Genomic DNA, 21,754 nt, shown 5'->3' on the forward strand with positions numbered 1-21,754 from the left:
CTCTTTCTTGTATTTAAAATGTTTTCCTTCAGTCTCGGGGAAGCTGCCTACTCAGCCAAACATGGCTCCTGCAATCTAAAATTACTCCCTTGTCACATTCAGCCCATTTCTGGGAGACTGAATAAGGAACATACCAACTGATTTATGTATCTTGGAGCTAGCCAGCTATCAGCCAAGGTTGATAAGCTGCTCCATCCCACAAGTGCTAACAGAATCATCTATGCTGAAGCCAAAATTAGGACAGCACCATACCAAGAAAACAGAAATAGCTTCATTACACCAAGGGGAGCTGAAGCCTGAGGCTGGCTGAGACACACAGGATGCCCACCCACGGCATGAACCACAGAGCTTGTCCTGTTACCCTTATCCATGGGAAAATGGAAGGAGGCTCGGTGAGAAGCACACATCCCATGGTGCTGCCAAGGAGCTGGGTTATTACTGCTCTGCTCACGCTGCCTGAACAGCTTTCTAATAGCTTAGCACATCTGAGTCACCATTAATTCCAGGAACAGATCAACTCATCAGTAAGCAACAGCCAAGGAAAGAGATGGAGATAGTTGTTTTCACTGGCTACTGGGGAAAAGAGCAGAAGACATTAGCTGAGAGGAGAATGCAGGAGGAGAATAGAAATCAGCTCTCAGTGCGTGGCTGAACAGCAGAGTGAGTTGGTGGGCAGGAAGTGAGTGATGTTTAAGAACAGATCAGTCCTGACAGCTGTCAGTCAAATTCCTGCCCTAGAACCAACAATGAGCTTGATGATTACCTGTGTAACTGCTTTATCATCAGCACTGTGTTTCTGATTACAGTGGAACGTCGTGAAGAAAACTGTGGGTTATGAAGGGGAGAGTGAAACAAATACGTGAAAATGAATCCTGCCTTTTTTTTTTTTTAACAAGCCTTGGAAGTCGTGTGTACAGAGAATCAGTATTGCAGAAATGTTCACTGCCTAATGCAAACAGAAAAATGAAATACCATAGAAATATTACAGAAATACAGAGATGTAAAGAAATGATAAACAGATACAGTGCCAGCATATAGTCTCAAGAAAATGTGCCATAGTCTTGCAGGACCAATCCTATGTCTGATACAGCATTAAAATGTCTTTCTTTCAAAGATGCTTCAAAGTGTGCCCTTTGTGTTGTGTCTTTTTTACTAAGAGTGCACACTTTGAAGCATCTTTGAAGGAGGCTGAGTATCATGTAGAACAGATAGACCAAAATCTCATTGTAAGGAAGGACAGAAAGTCTATGGCTGCTATGACAGCCTGAAAAATTAAACATCTATTCCTTCTCCCTCAAATTCATCAGTGATGAATTTGTAGTTATATTTTTGAAGGAAAAAGAATCACATTCCCCAAATCTCATTGCTCACCTTCTAGTTTTGCACTCTGATGTTCCCCATACGTATGCAGACACACACACCTGCACACCAAGGCCAAAACTTACCTTGAAAGCAACAAAAGCCACCCACCTGGCATATCAACTTGGACTTCAGTGGAAATGCACTACAGTCACCACAGTCAGCAGCCCCTGAACTTCAGCTTTCACACACCAGTGTGAGCTGCCCATAGAAGTCCAGGTTGCTGAGGTCTTGTAATTCAGATGCTTCCAGCCCTGTCTGTGCTGGTGTGGACTCACGGCAGCTTCTGCCAAGCAGTGCATTTTTTTCCAGCTACTTCTAAAGCCGCAGGTAGTGAGGCCAATGTGAAAGGTCAAGCTGCAGCCACTCGCCATCACAGTGTCGTGGAAAGAGACATCTTTATGCACAGCTCATCTGCAGAACTCATTACCACAAAATGTCATTGAAGTCAAGAGACGAGCAGTGCTGTATGCACAAAGGGAGGACCCGCGGTTGCACAGAGCTGTGTAACAACGTGTAGTGATAAGGAGACCTGCTGTAAGGTGTTCGCCGATTAGCATTTGGCTCAGGAAGCAAATTGGCTGAGAGCAAACCCCGTTACAGGCAGATGGCTCCACAATTTTTACTTAATGGAGCTGTCCTGTTCTTCTGAGGTATTGCTACGATACACCAGCAGAGGCAGAACTGGATTTGATATCGATCTTAGCCATTACAGAAATTCCTTTGTTTCTGTGTCTCAACAAGAATGGCTCTGTATGTCATTTGAAGAATATCTGTTTTATTTATTTCCCATATCTTGGTCCCCGTTCTCCGTTTTTATTGATCTATTGGCGCAACAGTTGGATGCTTCAGCAAATGGGGTTAACCTCTGGCCATAAATTACTGCTCCCACAGGAAGAAGTGGTAATGAGAAAAGAAACTGCCACAACAGTGGAATACAGCAAAGGCGGACAGACCGAGGGCTGTACAAATTACAGAACCACCAGGCATTGACAGCCACACCAGAACTACCCATGCAAATCATAAAGTGTGACATAAACACACACAAAAGTGAACTCAGGCCAGAACAATCAATCATATGCCAACAAAAATAAGCAACTTTCCTGTTTTCCCTGGAGTTTCCATATAATGGTCTCAAGGCCTTTGTCCGAGAGAACACATGGCAACTATAGGCAGCTTTTGCCTGAGAGAAGAAAAGATCAGATCACTTGTAGCATTTCTTTTAACTGTCGTAGCATCCAAGAATATAGGACAAGACAGCCCTTGCCAACAGTGGTCTGCCCAGGACAAATCAGAGTGAATGCACAATGTGCTGTGTGGCGCCCAACATGATTTCCTTATTAAGATTTTGAGCTCACCCCAATCCATGACTGGAACTTTCTGTGTGAGCCTACAAGCCCATCTTGAGACTTTTCAAAGGAATGAGGAAGAGAGAAAAAAAATATGATTAATTCCCCTTTTAGGCATCCCACATTGCTCTAAGCATGGAGGAACCCAAGAGCAATGCCATATAGGGGAAAGTTAAACAGGTCACTTTTAAGATGGGAAAGGGGAAGGAAAATGAAATGTTGCAGGGCTGTGGCTAAAGGAGATGGTGTTTTATGGTCTTCATTTGGGGGTGCCAAGTGTAAATGGCTTCTTACAGCAATCTGGTGAGAACCCTGCACAAAGTGTGGGTGGGGGTGAAAATGAACTAAGCACAGAAATAAACAAACTCAGGCACTTGAGGAATTCGTCTAAGAAAGGCTCCCTACATTTCCCAAATAGTTTAAAGAAGGCTTCCTGCTTTGCATCTCTTCTTTCTTGGCAGATGGGACACCATAGTTTTCCTGCAACATCTTAATGGGTTTATGGGGACCAAAGGATAAGCCAGCCACCACGAGATACTAAACAAAAAGACACTATCTCACAGTTGGTTGGAGGCTGTGAAGCTATGCCCAAACAGTTGGAAGCTGGGAAGCTACTCCTGTAAAAGACCCTTTCCTTGCTGCCTTCTAAGCAGCTCCAATTTTAGCCACTGTCAGAGATGGGCTGGTGGAGTAAATTAATCTTTGATATGGCTCTGGGCAGTCTGGTCTCGTGGTTGGTGACCCTTCCCATGGCAGGGAAGTTGAAACTAGATGATCTTTGAGGTCCTTTTCAACCCCGGCCATCCTATGATTCTGTGATCCTATCTGCTATTGGTGGTCTTATGTTCTGCAATGCTTTGTGCTAGATGGAGAACACCGTAGGAAGCTGCTTCTCTGCCATCTGTTCCTTTGCTGATTCCAACTGAGATTAACTTCTTATGAGTACCCTTAGGTACCTCTCTGCAAGTATCTGCAGGCAAGTATCCCATGAGTCCTAAACCTGCCTCTCCTCTTCCTCCTGTGCAAAAGCAGAAGAAATCTGGGAGGCCAAAGAAAAGCTCTGCTGCCTTTCTGCTCAGATCTTCACAGACTGTCCAGCTCCATGCTATGGCACTACGGTTGGCTGTGGGAAGTACACAGGGACCTGGCTGCTCCTATGCTTGCTGGCTCTCCTCCTGATTTCCAACTGCTAAACTGCATTAAAAGAAGCTATGACTGTAACTAAATAACATGACTTTTCAGTGTAAGCAGATGCCATAGATGCCAAAAGGATGCAGCCCATGGAAAAGGGAAAACCAGTATATTTATGATAGGGAAGCAAAGTGGACATTCACCATTAAAATGAGATCTAGGCTGTTTTCCCTAACATGCTTTGATTTGTTTTGGTTTGGTTTGGTTTGTTTTGGTTTGGTTTGGTTTGGTTTGGTTGGAGAGTCTGGAGGGCTGACGTTGCTAGAAGACTGAAGCAGTAAATAATTCTTTATTGCCATAGCACTGCAAACTATTGCAAAATCTCTTTTGCTGTCCAGGCCACCACTTGTAATAAGCTACTGCCAGAGAGGATGGCAAAAAAAACAAGTATTAGCAGCTGACCTTGGAACATTTTCCTTGTCATTCAGGGGTACAGCTTTCTTGACTCAAGAAAAGGACAAAGAGCAGTCAAATCATACAGAATTGAGCTAAAATCAGAGCTGTATGAATGTCATGACATTACTTGTCAAAGGGACATCCAAACTTCAGCTCTGATTTCTGGGGCTAGAAGGGGTTTGAAAGACACTATTGCTCACCCATCAAGCTGAATGTAGCACTATTTTGATGCTCATGGGACTAAAAGAAAAAATCTTCTAGAAAAATCTTTAACACAGGTTAATAATTTCAGTATACAATTCTTGGCCATACTCCAACAGTTTATGCAGAGAACTCACTTGTTATTCAATTATACGGCTCAGAAGGACAGCTGGTGTGTATCAGCATAGCTCTACTGATTTTGCCAATATATACTAACAGCAGACGCAGCTTATATATTTTTAAACAATTTCTGTAAGTCAGTGTTAGATTCCTACAGAACCTTGGTGGTTTCCTGCCTATTAAATTTTAATAGAGTGCATAAAATTGGCAGAAAATACCCTCTGAAACACTCTTTGCTACATCTCTGGATCAGCTTCCCTCTGCCAGATTCTGATTCCTTTATGCATTTGAATTGTTCCTTTTCACTGGAACAGTCAGGTTTTCTGAGACCACTGAAATGTATTTGTAATAGAGTGACAAAAAGCCACTGAAACACAATAAATGAGCCAAATTAGTTAGAAAACATAAATATGTGCTGAATCTTATCCCCATGGGTACCCCTTCATTCCACTTCTCCTTGAAAAGTAGATACACTGCAATTTTCAAGTGATGCACCTTGCTTCTTTCTGCACTATCATCACTAGTTCATCAAGGAAAATGGGAGTACTATTATGGACAAAAGAAATTCATTCTCTCTAGTTTGCCCCTGGGTCAACCCTGTTACTCCCTGGAGCAAGGTATTGCAGTAGAAGTCAAGCATGGAGTAATGCAATGGCTTGAGTTTGCTTCTGATGAGACCCAAGAAGCTCTGAGCTGCCATGGCATGATATGTAGCCAGGACAGCACAGTAGCTAGGTGTGGATGTGCAGCACAACTGTCCAGCCAATTAAAGAGAGTGAAAGCACAGCCACACTGGCAACACCTCAGGAAAGGCTGATGGAGTGTGACTGGATGTGCAGAGCTATGGGCAGCAGGGAAGCAGCAGGGCAGCTGGTGGGAGACTGAAGAGGAAGAATCGCTATGGGAAGCCAGCATCACTCAAAAAGAGCTGGGACAACATCAAGGGTTTCATCATGCAACAGCAGACGAAAGAAGGCAAGGTGGTAAGGGTGAGTGGGATTTGGGAGTGCTGAGGGGAAGATTTTAAAAACGCATGATGGGGCCATAGGGAACTTGGGGAGAAATAAAAGGTAGAAAGTATGTTTTTGCCTTTGGCTGATGTGAAAGCAGCAGTCAAATGTTTCTAAAGAAGCTTAGCTGTCAGTGCTGGTGTTGATGCCCATTGGCTCCAGCATGCAGCATTTGGCAGGTGGAAATAGGCAGCTTGGTTGTGAATCCTGCAGGAAAGACTAAAAGAACAAATGCTTTCCCTAGTGCTCTGGGATAATGTAGGGAAGGAAGAGGCAGTTCTTGGCCTTGCAACACGCCCATCAACTCATGATACTGGAAGGACTCCTCACAAGCTGCCTCTTCCTTTAAAATAAGTTGCTTATTAAGGCTGTCACCAGTAAAATCCCCATTTCACCTGAGCAGTGTCAGTTTATGGACTGGGAATAAGTCAGTGAAGTTTGCTCCTTTAAAAGTCATTTATGATCCTGTAGGAATGTTATATGAGAGTACAATGGCATGGAGTAAGGGTGACACACTGTGTGGACAAAGAGAAGTGCAATTCCTTCCCTTTTTTCCCAACTTTTTTTGAGGGATTTAATCCTTTTTCTGAAATCTGAGTCTTGACTGAGGCAATCCCAGAGCAGTCCCAGTGAAGTTCTGCCATGGTCCCTTCCCAGGGAACACCCAAAGCCTCCCAGGTGGGCTCCTCTGGACTGCAGCAGCATGACCTGCCTTCACACCATGTGCTCCCAACGTGGAGTAAGCCAGTAGCAAGGGGCAATAAATTTGAGGATGTCCCCGGAGTCTGGAGAAGAGAAAGCTTTGTGATCTACTAACTGTTGCCAAAAAGCTGTAAGTAACAAGAGCCACAGCTTCAGAGCAATTCTGTGGTTAGCTGGAGATGGCAATTTTTCCAAACATCAATGTGGACTCTGTGCTGCATGAAGAAATGGAGCAAATCCTAGTGTGTCCCTTCCAACTTGGGGTATTCTGTGGTATTGGTGATTCTGTGAAATCTGCCTCAAGGAGATCAGAGACAAGAGAAGGAAGACGGTTGCACTTTTAAAACAGTCTGTGAGCTCAACCCTCATCTGAAGAAAGCACTACCTTAAGCACAGCTAAAAGGGATGCTGTGATCAGAAATCTTGACCCCAGTTGCCAAACACGCCAGCCAAGAGACTGAGACAAGCATTCATACAAAGACATGATAAGAGGAGCGATTAGAAATGAGAAATGCACAAGTCAGTCTTCAGAGCCTGCCCTTCTGATTTTCAAACCATTGTTTTTCCTGTTGAGAATCCTTGCCATTCCTACCTTTGACTTTGCGAAATCTCTGCAGTGCTTTTCATTCGTCCTGATGTTTAGAAGACAAAGAACCTGTGTACAAAAGAACCCTATGATACTGATAGGAATGGTAATGCTTTCAATTGTTCTTTAAATTCTAGCAGAGTCCATGAAAAGGCAGGTGCATGGCTGCTAGAAAACATAATCTAGGAGGAGCAGCATTTTCTTTCAGAGATGGATGGTTTTTTGAGTGTCATCTACAAGAAAATCATGCACAGACACAGGCAGAATTCCCCTGCCGTGGCATTCAGGCTTTACTTAACTCAGTTTCGATTCATTATCCTAGGACCAGTCAGACTCATTCCTATATCACGGAACCACAGGAAGCTGTAGTGAAAACCCCCTCCCCTTTAACCCTTTAGCACATTGGCACCTGCCCAGTAAGTCTTGCCGATTCTGCCAGGCTGAGGGTCCCTGTTCACAATAACCATGGTATTCAACAGCCAGTGTTAGCGCAGAGCCTGGAGCACAACTTTTTTGAGACCTCTGTGTCTTCAGAATAGGTACTTAAACAAATTTTTCAGCCGAGGAGGGGAAGAAAAGAGATCAAGTGACTTTTCCAGGAAGATACAGGTGGGCTTTGGCAGAGGAGTAGCTTGAATCATGTTGTTTAACCAAAGACTTAATGCCCTGGAGACTGAATCATTCCTCCCATCAATGTTTGATATCCCACTGAGTTTAAGAGATTGCTGATGGAGAAGCGTTGAGAACGAAGAGCAGCCAGTAGGGCGAGAACACTTGACTTCATTTACAGACAAACTGGAGAATGCGGTTGCTGAGAATGGCAGTCTCACTGGCCTTTTTTTTTACAGGAAGCAGCATCTAAGAAATATGTATTTTATCTCTGGAACTCATGGCATGGTCTGTGCTGAGCCAATGGTCTGAGCACATCTCCCTGTCTGGAGTGGCAATTCCCTGGAGACAAAGAAGAGCCTGTTGTCTCAGCTCCACACAGCCGTGCTGGTCCTGAGCTCTATTCCCAGCCTTACGCTGACTCACTCGCTGACCCTGCTGAGAAAGTCTGTCTGCTGCAAAAGCCATCGTCATCTCCTAAGGTTAAGTTCTACTCAAACTGCAGATGATGAAAAATAAGACATATTTTTTCTGCTTTCCTTCAACACCCATCCTCTGTGGCAAGCAGGAACTGCCCTACTGTCTTCCTATGATCTCTGCTTCTCCTCCTTCCTTATGTGGACAATTAACTATGCCAATGAGTCCTGTTTTTGCAGTGCCCCAGGGCTGCATCAGATTATTCTGCCCTAAGTACACACTGCAGCCTTGAGGCAGGTGCTTACTTTCTTGAAGCACTTTCTGTTTACAGCTGCTCATTGTTATACCCCATCCTTTTCAGAGTGGCACCTTGTCCCTTCACATCGAGGTTGGCTTGGCAAAAGGACACAAAGGCTGCTCTCATGCTGGCTGGTGGGAGGCAGGTTTTCTGCTAGTGGATCTAGGACAGCCTTGGTTTTCTGTTTTGAGATTCCAGGCTGGCTGCTGCTGCTGCTAACTTAATGCAAGGGCAACACATGATGCTTGGATTGTTTTATTCAAGGCTGGACACAGCCACCTTTCTAAAAAAAACTGCATCATAAACAGATTTCCTTTGTCATTCTTCCTAGTAACACTGTGTTCTCCTAAAGGTGAAAGCATATTTAGAGTCTCGTTTATCCATTGCTTGTTATGTTTCTCCATCTAGGGTGAGAGCCAAAACTCATTAAAGGCAGCAAGAATCTTCCCATTCACTTCTATTCACTTCCATTGGCTCTAGCTCAAGCTTTTTATCAGTGCCTCTCAGCTTGGACAATGAAGATCAGTGATGGCATTTTCACTATCAGTGTCTTTGTGCCACCATCTCTCATTTCTAAAACTTTCAGCACAATGTCCACTTGTCTTTAGCAACTGCTTCCTTTCAGATTTCAAAAATAAGTAAGTCTATGGAAGAAACATTTCTTTTGGCTCTGCATTGGTTGAAAGCTCATTTGCAGACATATTAATTTTGGTACACAGTGTGTCTTTGATTCTCTCCACCATCTCAGTACACCAGCTCGCTATTTTTGCCTCACAGGCTTGGCTGCACTGAGTCATGTAGCTCTGGTTTACATTGGAGTTAGTGTAACCAGTGATAATCTCAGTGCTTGTCCTACAGAGACAAGAAGCATTTACTTGTGAAATCTAACAGGAAGATGGCAGCTCAATGAAAGGACTGCTGAGCACACTCTTTTAGCATATACAGCAAGAAGAAAAAATTGTGTTATGATTAAGTGGCTCTCGCACCACTGTAAGCTTATCACATGCTCTACAGCTGGTGGCCATCAGAACAGGATTGTGCAGCATTGCTGGACAGTCTGCCTGCTCAAGGGGAAATCTGGGGCTGTCCTGGCTTCTGCCCACCGGCTTCCATGTCAGCGCTGAGGGGAACAACATTGCTCCAGATGCTGCTCTACAGTTAAACTGCAATCACTGACAGGTAACAAACAGGGGTGAGAAAACAGGCTGGGATAGGCTGATTACAAACTCTTCACTGCAGGGGAAGGCTGGAATAAGGAGCAGCTTTTAAAAATCTTCAGATACGGATTGGTAAATGTTTGGTGATGAACTGGGGCACAGTGCCCCTCTGGTGCCAAGTTAAAAAGAAAAAGCTCACGGTACGGGATTCCAGCCTTGCGCTATGGGTTGAATTAACCCTAACACTTTCATGATGGATGTGTCTAGTGTTTTGATTAATGTGAGCACTCTGGAATTGCCAGTGTTTTTCTGTCTTGCCATTGCCAAGGCCTATCTGTGCTTTTTCTTCCTCTCAGGCTTTTCTCTCTCTATTCCAGTGATTTCAACCAGACAGTTCTAATTGCTGAGCATGCTTTGGGGATGTGAGCAGAAATCTTTAGTTTTAAGGGAATGTCTGAAGAATACCTCAGATGTGAATCATGTTTCTCATTCTCAGCCTTACTGGTAAGAAAATCCAGCTTTATCCCCAAAGAGAGAGAAAGTGTAAGAGGGAATTAAAATCCAAAGAAAAATAAATAAAACAAGCATTCTTGGTTGCTCACTCTGAGGCCTAAAAATGGGTGAAACCCATTTTTCTCACACTTTGAAGTTCACATTCTGGCAAGGGAAAACCTTTTACATGAAACCTGGGCTCCGACTGAGGAAGGTCACTGCAAGATATGGATCAAGGTAACTCAGAGGGATGGAATTTTTTCTTACCATAGCATAAATGCTATGTATGGATGAAGCTTGGCTCATTAATTTCTTCCTCATTAGGTGGGTAGCTTTGACTTTCTGCCACAGAATCTAGCAGAATAAAATAGTGATCAAACCCAGCATCTGTCTGCTTTTGTTGATGGCTATTTATTTTCCTTAACATTTCTCTTGTTTTGTACTCTTGGCGCAGAAGTTTGCCTTGCACTCCAAACCAGTTAATTCTTCCTAAGAGCCGTACGGGCCCAAGGCCTAGATTATATTTATAAGCTGTAAGCATCTCCCCAGGCAGCCTCAGTTATAAAGGATTTGAGTCAAACAGCTACAAGGAGATGCTCAAAAACAACCTCACAGAGGGAACACAAAGAGATGGAACATCACACATTTCCCTCACGTTAAAGTTTTACAAAGCAGACTGCAGTTCAAAGCGACAAATAATGGGAGGTGCGTAATCTTTATCCTTTAATCTCCCGTTTCCAACAGAAGGATGAGATGTTCTGCTCTCCTCTGTTAGCTGAACACATATGTTTGAGAGGTGTTTTCAGGCAGGTCCTCACATTTCTCCATCACTGCAAGTGCCATAGGACTGCCTTGCAGGAGAGCAGCTTGCAGGCTGTGACTGGGACAGGAGTGGCAGAAGAAGCAGGCAGTGACCAGCCTCGGTTGGAAAGTCAGGAAGAACCTGCTAGGATGCTAGTCAGGGATGGATAACAGGTCACACTGGAAAAAAAACCAAACCAAACGAAAACAAAACAAAACCACCTAATTCTTAACAATTTATGAACAAAAATATAGTTGGTTGCAGTATATTAATTTACATTTTGCTTTGTTGTTGCTGAGGTGACTGACAGATCTCTTTTGCATTTGGGGTGATTCACTGAACCTTTCTCTGGCTTGTTTTCCCTGTGCGTATAAAGGAGGAAAGTGCATACAGACTGCAACAAACAACTGTGTGTGCTTCCTGCTCAGCCCCTCTGAAGCTGCCATCCCACAGAGGAGCAAGTCATGAGAAACATGCCCATGGCTCTGTGGCCCCACCTCTCTTGCTGTTAGCTTTCACCTATGGTACTACCGTGTATTAGAACAAAAGCTGAGCAGGAAATGTTTTTCCCAGCTAGAAAAGCTGAATGGGGTTTTCATGAAGCCTTTCCTTCTATATTTTTCAAAACAAAAGAATAGGTAAGCAAACATGTCTGCAAGAAGCTGAAAGCAGCAGCCGAAGGATAGTCAATGAATTTGCTGAATAGAGGACTCCTGCAAGACATGGGAAATCACAATAAAGTTTTCTAACCTAATTCAGGGGAGAGTCTTAAGATCACAAGGCATCACGAAGTTGCAGGCAAGTCTGAGACAGTGCTTTTCCTCCTAGAAACTACATCCCTAGAAGTAATTCCAAACTGAGACTTCCCTCAGAAAGTTGATGTTTTGATAGCATGCCGTTTTCCAATGAAAAATATTTTTATCAAAAAGTTCCCCGCCCTGTTTGCACACAGACTGCCAATGTTAACTTGTCTTTACATCACCAAGGGACTACAGGATGTGTGTGAATTAAAGACAGCCTGACCAGATCGTGGAGAGAGGCACACCCAGCGACGGTCCCGCAGTTCTCCTTAGGATTAAGGCAGCTACAGTTGGCAAAGCTTCTTCTCTGTGTGTGAGAGACAAGGTGGGACTGGGGATGGGCTGCGTACCCTGTTTACTAGCTGAAGGACCCATACATAGCCAGCTTCACGCCTGTTCTGGAAGTCTGTGTATGCCTCCAAGGTACCTTATGTTCCTGTAAAATATGTAGCTGAACTCATGCACTTTTTTCATCCCAGAACAATGCAGTAAAGTGCAGGGCTCTCCTGCAATGCCCTGCCTGTTTCCACCACCTCCTTAGGGTGCTTGGATTTACAGGACGTGGAAAGCTGTGTATTCAAAAAGGGTTCTACGTCTTCTTGGGAAAATGATATAGAACTGCTTCGTATGGCACACTGAAATGAAAATCCCTGACCCTGCCAACTCACAGTCCTTTAAAGGTAGTCACTACACTTCTCCTCACCTCCTATAAACTACAAACACGGGAAAATGTGGCAAGCTGACAAGAAAGGCTGTCTTATCACTTAAGAGTCTCTATCTAAGACATAGGACAGAAGTAACCAGCTAAAATTTAGGTTTATGGGTAAACTTGCCTCGATCCTACACTACTGTTGAGGGAAGGAAACAGGCACTTGCCAAAGAAGGTCTGTAAAACAGATGCATCACACACAGTGGATAAGCCGTGCTTTTTAAGAGGCTCTCTGCAGTCACTAAAGCAGGCCAGTCCAGATAACCAGCCCAGACAGCTATCGTTTGGATGGCTGTATGTAGTTCAGATGGGTTTTACCTTTGGCTAAGGCTAAGTACAGCATGCAGTCACAGATGCTGGCCAAATCCAGGCCCTGCTCTGATCAGCAGCCATCCCTTCTGCTGTGCTTCCTAGATACAGACCTATATAGGATGGGCAAGATTAAGTGAAGAATTGCCCAGCTCAGATACCATCCTCTTCCAAGCAAACAAAAGGGATCACAGTCTTCCATACTGGGCCAATGCCATCAGCAGGCTGAAGGTCACCTGAGGGACAGCCAAGCAAGTTGCATGTTCAGAGTCTGCAGTTAGCACAGGTCTGAGACTACGCTGCCTTTGCCCTATGAAACACCCAGTACTTCATGGTACATCAGGCCACAGCCCTGATATTCTGGCCAGATTTTTGCAGGTTATTGCCCACCATCCCTGTTGTCTAGTATTTCCACCAGATGTACCTTCACTTTCTTTATACTATTGTTTTATATATTTATGGCCATACTGACAGAGTTGCCAAGTGTCTCTGAAAAGGTAAGAGCATTACATTAACGAAACGAAATGACTTTTTCTAGCCCAACTTCAGATCACTCATTAGTATCAGCAAGGAGCTCTGCGGCCCCCAGATGGAATAACGGTCACAGCAAAACAAGCTGTACTACTCTGAAGAGGTTCAAGTTGGGTTAGCAAATTGCTTTTTCCACCTGTACAAATGGAACATGCTGTCATTTAGGGAAGTCTTCTGTGCTTTGGGAAAGCTCTAACTGGTTGCTATAGGCATGTGAGGATGCTCAGGAACAAAACATGACATTCTTACAACCTTCTTTTTGGCTTGGCATATTTTGAGGGAGAAAATAAAGAATTCAAAATAATTCCCAGATCATTTGGCCAAGTTCTCACACGGAATTCCTTGTGAAGCTACACACCATGGACATTTGGTCTCAATTAAATGATCAATTAAGTTTATCAACAACTAAAAGATTTTTTGAAGCATGACATAAACACGACACAATTTGCTAGCAGCTGTTCTGTAATTTCCAATGAATTCCTGAATACTTCCCTGCAAGCCAAAAATACTATTCAGTTCCATAATTGAGCTACAATTTTCATTCTTCAGTTAAGCTTAGTGTACACTTTGTCTTTACCATTATCCACGATTATTTAAAAGTCCATTCCTGTAACGCAGATCCAGGGAAAGTTTTATGTCCTAAAAACCAACTCTAGGCACAGAAAATGCACTTAGTCATCTTACGAATGATCTGAGCACTATAGGAAAATTAGCATTAACTGTGACATCACGTGATATTGAGAATAGCATTCCTGATTTAATATTGTAAATAAGAAATGATACTTCTAGTACATAGAACTAGAATTGTTAGGGGCTACTTCAATTTGTTGTTTGAATTTGGAACATTTCTACACCAGGAATCAGTTCTGATCCTCTGATGCACCCACTTCCCTTTCAGGATAACTAATGAATTTGTAAGTCATAGAACTATATCTGTGTCTCACTTTGCTCCAATGTATTTTGATGTAGTATATATACCAGTACATGCATTAAGAATTCAGAAACATAATAAAAAGGGGCATTGGAAACTTCCTAATATCCTCGTCACAGTTCAGTTTCATTGAAACCCTTGATGCACATTCAGCATAAGGCCCTAATGCACCTGCTATTTATCTTTTCTCTTTGGATGAACTGAGCTAGAGTAACCAAAAATGCAAACAAACCCTGCATTCAGCCACGGGGATTGACAGTGCTTCACTGTAATTGGTCATTTAACCCCAGTGTCTCATTTGTGGCATTACAGGGACTGACAGTCTGTGAGTCTTCCACCACACTCTCATTATCAGCACAGTGCAGTGGTTTGCATGTTTAAAAAGCCATATAAGTGGTATGTGCACTGCCAGAAGGACAGCACAGAGGAGCTCCTTCCTGTCACCCGAATGCCGGCTGCATTCCCACAAGTGTCCCTTCTCCGCGCAGGGACATCCTCAGGGTGCCTTTCTGACCCTGGCAGCAGGCACCTGTGGTTAAAGCAGCAGTGCTGAACCAGGAAAAGGCTGAGCTGTCCCGAGGCAGAGGTGTCTTCCACCAAAACCACACGGGAGTGCTCGCCCTGCTCCACTCCTGCCTGGCATATTAAGAGCAGAGGCGCGGGGCCAGGCGGGAGGCCTCGATGCTGGGTGGATCTGTCTACACCCAAACGCCTGCAGATAATGCTTGGGTGACACAGAAGCAGCTGTTATGAGAAATCCGTAAGAGAGTAGGGAAGCAGCTGAGTAATGTAAATGATGACATTAGGGCTGCCCAGAATATTCTGTTCGGACAAGAAACTTTCACTGTGACCCAAGAAGAAGAGCTGAGTGGCACGGGCAGCAGAGCAGGACAGAGCTGAACAGGGAGCAGCGCAGGGAGAGCCCGACCTGCCGAACGGCCAGGGTGCTGCGGCAGGGAGCTGCTGCTCGGGCAGCATCGCCCCGCGCTCCCCACCCCGTGCCCAGGGAGCCGAGGGGGGGCGGGGTGTTATTCTGTGATTCTGTACAGCCCGGGCACTCCCTGCCGTCGGGGGAGCGCGGCAGGACGGGGGATGCGAGGCGCTGCCACCTGATGCTAGCGCAGCTCCGGCCGTGCGGGGACGGGCGACGCCGGGAGGCAGCGGGAACAGCTCCGCTCGCTTCTTTGCCCCTTCTCAAGCGGCAGCAGCAGCAACAGGAAATCCAGGAGTTCTGTGAAATGTGACAGGGAGAGGGAGAGAGCGAGTGAAGTCCCTTGGCTTGGGCTGGTGACGTCTCTCCTTCCTCCTTTTTTTTTTTTTTCCTGTCCCTATAAAGAATCCCGGGCTCGCATCAAACTTCCCAGCAAAGCCACCCGGACCCGGAGGGTGGGGGAGCGCCAAGCACGGGGCGGCACCCGGCCATGCCCCCCTGCCGCCGGCCGCCCCCCGGCAGGTAACGGCGCTGCCCCGGCGCACCTGCACCGCCCGGACGGGAACCGCGCGCCGCCGCCCCGCTGCGCCGCCCCGCACAGCCCGAGGAAGTTCTCCCCGAGTTCGACGGTGCCGGAGCCGCTTTGTAACCCCTCGCGGTGCGCGGCGCCCCGCGGGCACGGCTAGCGCGGAGGACGCACGGGGAGAGCGAGGGATAAAGTTGCTCTGGCAAGGGAAAAGGCGGAACGCCTCGAGAAGAAAGGACGGGCGGCGAGGACGGAGCGGTGAATGGCAAGAACGGTTTAACCGGAGCCAACAAGTGGGAGCGGTGCGCGCATCCCGCTCGTCCCGTCCCACGGCCCGCTCTGACAGACCGAAGAACGCTTCGCCCCGCGCCGCCCCAGCCATGCTCGGCGGGCCGAGCGCCGCGCTGGCCGCCTGCGCCCTGCAGGCGCTGCTGCTGACGCTCGGTAAGAGCCGCTCGGATCGGAGGGCCGCCCGGGCGAGCGCGAGGCGGCGGCCGCTGGGGGGCGCGAGGGGCGGCGGCGCGGGGGCGGCGCGTGGCCGCTGAGGAGAGCGCGGGCTGCGGGGCGGGCGGGAGCCGGGCGGGCGGGATTCGCGACGGAACGCCGTGCCCTTCGTTCGTGGCACCGCGCGTCGTGCTGGAGCTCCTCCCGGCGGCACGAGGGAACGCGTCTCACAGCGCAAGGGTTCCTTCTCCATCGCGTTGCCGTCTGCCTGTCGTAGGGTTTTAATAGGATAGCTTCTGGATGTACTGCGGCGGGAGCCTCTTTGGTTTCTTTGCATCCATTCAGAGATGTGATGTGTGTGTCCCAGCCGGTGCAGCGCACTTCAGGTGTCTGTCCGGCGCTTCCCTCAGCTCCCTGCACTCGCAGAGCTGAACCCGAGTGCGTGCCCCGCGCAGCTTGACTGGCTTTGGGGGCTGCAGGCTTGAGGGACTGCCTGCAGAGGGCATGTCGCCAGAGATCCAGCCTGAATGTCACTAAGTTGTAAGTCACCACGCCAAGTATTTGGTGGAAGGGAGAAAGCTTGTCCTGCCACAGATGTCCGGAGTAGCAGGGAAAAGCAGAGCGCTGCAGGCGTCGCTGGGGCGGCCGGGTGAAAGGCCTGCTGCCTGCACTTCAGTGCTGCCTTGGCTCCTCATTCACCAGTGTTACTTTCCTGATAGCTCTGGGGCTAAAAGTGTTGGAACTCGGTCTGGGCTCATCGGTGCCAGGCACAGAGAAGGCTGAAGGAAGGCAATGCCTACATGCTGTGATGAGGAAAGGAAGACAGGCACATCACTAGCTGTCCCTGTAGGCAAAGGCTGGTGATGGATTTGGAAGCAGCATTACTGCTGTCAGACCTTTGTCCATCATTAGGAAAAGATGATCTGTTAGCACAGAGTCTGTGTGCCCTAATTAGGCTGGAAGCCAAACTGAATGAGGGACAGGAAGAGGGAAGGTTCTGGATGGCGCTGGTGTTAGTGAGGTGTTAACTCCTCAGTCACATTTCCCTCAAAGTTTATCTCCTCCAAGGAGTTTAATCACTGTGTGACCTCCCAAGGCCCAAGAGGTACAGATCTATCCTGCAGGCTTTAGGTTAAACCTTTTCCGAGATCTTTGTGAAAATTAGGCAAAGTTATGCTGAAGAAGTTGAATCTGATTCAAATCCGAACAATTTTATCTGCAATGCAGATAAAAGACTTTGCAACTGCAAAAGACATTGACCCAACGTGCTGCGTGAGAGCAGTGCAGCTGCCCAGCCCTAGGGGTGCCTTCCTGGTCAGGACTTCCAGGCACCCAAGAGAAGGGAAGCTCTGGTGGCTCTTATCAAACCTTAGCAAAGGAGTTGGGGTGTCCTCTGTTTCTGTACCTGTGCCTGACAGCAGCTGCTGTGTCATTATCTCCTGCCTGGCTGCTCAGCAGATCACCAAGGTGTGTGCCATGGCTGCCAGAGGAACAGAAGTTATCTAGACCAGGAGGATGGTCTCCTTGTGATAAATCCAGTTTGGTTCATTCAGACCTTGTCAATGTTTAGCACAAGGAGGGACCATGCAAACTTCATCCCAACAATTTCCTGCCTCATCATAAAACACACCTTCAAAATACTGCATGTGTTTCCTTAAGATGGTTCTATAGCTATCATGAAATACCTATTTTCTTTTTGTTCATTACGTAGCTTCTTTTGAACTCCTTATTGTACCAGTTAGGGTCATTCTGCCAAATACTTTTTACACAGTAATAGTACTGGAGATGCCAAAGGCTGATGTAAGTTTTAGGTAGCCCTTTAAAAAAAGCCTGCAAAGAATGACTGATGCTGACAACACCTTGTATCTTGCATGAAAAATGTCGTGTCTTTCACTCCTTGATATTACTGTCCAAAAGTTTTTGATATATGAGCAACCCAAATATGTTTTCAGGTATTGGAATAAACACAGTAATTTCAATGTTATAATCCTGGAAAACTAACAAGATTCCAAAATAACAATTAGGTCCTGCTTGGTCCCTTTGAAACTAAAATAAATTTGAAATTAATCATTTTTCTTTATTGCATTTTGCAACTTTTCTACTAATAGATGCACAAATCATAGAATCACAGAATGGCTTGGGTTGAAAAGGACCTCAAAGATCATCCAGTTTCAACCTCCCAGCTATGGCCAGGGTCGCCAACCACCAGACCAGGCTGCCCAGAGTTAGCTTATTAGCTTACTAATAGATACATTTCAGATATGCCACATATAAGTAGCTAAATCAAAGGCTTTGGGAGCTCAGAGTCCTCCCAAGTTTTCCAGCTAGGATGCTCCCTGCACAGATTACTGCAGGCTCTACTGCAGGATGCACCACTGCAAAGACAGAGGCGTTAAAGCTGTGCTTCTGCCTTCTCTGAGGCAGTCAGATCTGAGAAGCTGAGGATTGGAGAGCCCACACTGTGGGCTGCCGATGGGTCCCAGTAAACTGAAAATATGTCTCTTAATTGGTGTTATCCCTAAATATTTGCTTTACTGTGGGAAAATGTTATAAAAAGCAGAGGAGACTTTTTTTAAGATTGTGATATATGAGCAGCTCTGCCCGAAGCTGCCACTTTGAAAACCAACTGGAAATCTCTTTACACTAATTCATCTATTTAAGGAAGGAAAAAAATGCAAAGTATTTCTCAGTACTCCCTGAGCTTCTAAAAACGAGCATCGTACCCAAAAGAATACTAGGAATACAAACCAGGCTGTTTGTTGAAGGTCTCTGTTACAAGAACTTAACATATTTTCTTAAAAAATTTCAAAAATATTTATCTGCACACATGTCCTCTTTGGTCTGCCAATACGTATGAATCTAAATAGGAGCAGCAGGGTACATGTTCCTTTCACGTGTTCTCTAAATTGCTGACTGTATGATGAATTGTTCGCACAATCTATTCAATCTGAAGTAATATATCAAGTTTGGCTGTGGATATAATACTTGTGTTGCTAGTAGGCTGATACACAAGGGCAAAAGGTTTCCAGCAAGCAGAGGGGGTTTATTAGGTTCAGTCAGTGGTAGGTGGGCTGCCTTTTTCGTAAGCTTGTCTTCCAAATTGCCAGTGCAGTTTGAAGGAAGGTGAAAATCTGCCATATGCTGTGTTCACTCAGAGATGAAACACATCTTTTGCTTCCAAAGACATTTGCAAATATATGCAGCAAGGGTCACTTGGGCAGAAAAGGACAGGATGAACGAGGAGCTGCTCCAGCTTACATTGCAAAGCAGTTTTGGGGGCAGCAGCAGTAATCTGCATTTTTTAAAACTACACAGGAAATTTCCAGGAGGCAGCATTTGACTTTCACAGTGTGAGAAGGACACTGAAGTAAGCCCTACTGACGTTCACCATTACTTTGAGGTTTCCTCTTATCTCTTGTGCTCCGCCTTTCCTTTTTTCTCTAGACCAACCTGATGTCACTAGAATGGGAATTACAAATAGAAGTAATTAAAAGATGTCCATAATATCTAAACAACAGCTAGGAGCAAAACAGATCTGTCCCAAGTGTTTTCCTTTAGAAAACAGCTCAGATGGCTGACAAGACATGAAGGCTTCTGTGTGCCCATCAGGACATTCTAGTTCTCACCTGTGCGCAGAGTATCCAACTGTACTCAGCCACGCAAGCAAAAAGAAGTGGACTACATAAACAAGTGGGCATTAAGTGTGTGTAATAAAGAACTGATCTCCTAAGTTTGGCACTTCTTTAGTCTTTCTTTTTAAGGTCACAGAGAAAATAGAAGAACCTGCCAAAATCAGCCAGCCAAGCTTATTATCTGGAAATGGCATTTAATAAAAGCACATGCTTGAAGGTTGCCCCAGGGAGCAGAATTTTAGCAGCGGAGAATTTGCAATCACCAGCAGCAAGGCAAGATTAGAACAGATCATATGAAGCAAAGCTTCCTATCTAACACTTGTGATCTTAGAGACCTGCCCACGAGCCACTCATTTCAAGAGGGGAAGGAGGAAGGTTCAGGCAAGGCAGGGAGTCTGATCTCATGAGGCTGTGATGCACAAAACTGCTGCCCATGTCTCATAAATTCCACACTGCTGGGGTGTTGAACTTGTGTGGAGCCCCAGCGCACCTGAAACCAGGTATGAACAAAATACAGAACTTACCAAGGTAAATCTTGTGGCTGCTTTTATGACCTGATCATATCTTCTGCATTCGCCAGTAATGGAATTACAAAACTGGAAAGAATCCCAAGTCCAGCCCCCCGCAGAGCAGAAGCTTTGGGTAATGGTGCTTTTCTTTGCTGAAGCTGAGGCAGGGAGAGCTGCAGCGCACAGGGCCAGCACTGACAGTGCTTTGTGTGTGTCAGAGGAATGGATCTCAGCTCCATACGTACAAAGGCTGGGGAAATGAGCAATGAATTCTCATACTGAGGGAAGCTGAGCTGCTGCCTGGTGCAGATGTTAACTTTGTATTGAGTTGCTGTTAACAGTTTAATTCAGTTATGCACTCTGATGGACAGTAAATCTGTGAACTGTTTTATAAGGCAGCCCAATACCCTCATCTCCAAGTCGTTGGATTAGTCTGTCTTTATAGCACATACTTTTTGTCCTCTCTACATCCTACCTCCTTCTTCTCTCACCCCCCTTTCCTGGATGTCTCCTCAATTCCCCTCGGAGCTCAGAATTCCTTGAATTTTTATATTAGAAAAAGCCAAAAGGAATTTCTCAGCCCTTCCATGTTGGAGTCTGCATAGTTTCTCTTCCCTGTACTAAAGTGATTTTTGCCTCTTATATTGTGTCTGGTGCAGGGATTTGGCAAGCCAGGGTCTGAGATCTGCAGCTGAGTGCCTCATTTTCTGCAAGCAGATACATTAAGTTTTCATGCTGTACAGACCTTTACAAGAGCAATTTTTGGAAGCTTTCCCCCCAATATCAGGAAGTGCAAAAGGAGTCACAGCTTGTTTCTGGTGTGCGTAACCAATGTTCAGGGGTTTTGTTGTTGCTCTAAACTTCAAAGCTTTTAACACTGGAAAGAGTCCTCGGACAAGAAGAACCTCCTCTAACCCTTAGAACCAAGCAAGAACAAACAAGCCAGTTTTCCTTTGTGCCCTGCAGAGAATGGCAAAAGCATATGGTCCCTGAGATTTCAGAATTCAGCCAAAAACTAGAATCAGGCCCTGAATGTAAAGGAAATATATGGACGGGCCTTCTATTTTCAGACCACTTGCCTTTGTCTTTTGCATTTCCACATAGATTTCCTTAGATCTTCCTGTGTTTTTCTGAACTGTGGGAACATGATTGCCAAGGAAGTAGAGTGGGGAGTTTTCAGCCCTGCTGGGATTGTTCTTGATTTGAGGGTCAAGGAAACCTGACCTAGTCATTACCTGTTCCATTTTTTTTTTTTAAATCCCTATGAATTTAAATCATTTCAGCCAAAATGTTTGCTTCCTTAGAGCCCGCAGCTCAGAAATTGCACACCTTAAATTCTTTCTTATAGATATGCTGAGGTCAGTTTGCAGGAAAAACACCAACCTCCTTGGGGCTACTTTGCGTGTTCCTCTACAGCTATAAGTAAAATGGGATGACCCATATCACTCGCAGGGATATGCCCCACAAATACACACACAAAAGTGGCTATTCTTTAAGGGATTCATCCTGTTTGGCATTAACTCGTATCTCGTTAACTGAAATTAGCGCTGAATACAATAATTTGGGGATTAAAGCAATTTCCTCCTTGTCTCCAGAAGGCTGCAGCTGATAATGCGAGTGTGGAGCCTCCCGGTACCCTACTCCTGATTCCAGATTCCCATACAGCTACTGAGAAGGGCTCGGTTTGTCCCTTTGTATCCACAGGGATCATCCATGGAAGCTGATATTGAGCCTGGACTTCCC

General features: G+C 45.6%; 2 protein-coding genes across 3 annotated transcripts in view; one reads left to right on the plus strand and one right to left on the minus strand.

Annotated features, from left to right (window-relative positions):
* Positions 1-21,754, minus strand: part of LOC116216936 (uncharacterized) — a 245,225-nt gene that overhangs the window by 36,026 nt on the left and 187,445 nt on the right. The gene's annotated exons all lie outside the window — the stretch shown is intronic.
* The window catches only part of LOC100548043 (vascular endothelial growth factor receptor kdr-like), a 120,763-nt gene continuing 114,311 nt past the window's right edge, over positions 15,303-21,754 (plus strand). Inside the window, exon 1 of the mRNA XM_085230389.1 lies at positions 15,303-15,870. Within this exon, the coding sequence (XP_085086515.1) occupies positions 15,807-15,870 (64 nt within the window). The 5' untranslated portion in view covers positions 15,303-15,806. The remainder of the gene's footprint in view (positions 15,871-21,754) is intronic.

The sequence above is a fragment of the Meleagris gallopavo genome, chromosome 9 (assembly GCF_905368555.1).
Source record: "Meleagris gallopavo chromosome 9, MGAL_WU_HG_1.1, whole genome shotgun sequence".
Lineage (NCBI taxonomy): Eukaryota > Metazoa > Chordata > Aves > Galliformes > Phasianidae > Meleagris > Meleagris gallopavo.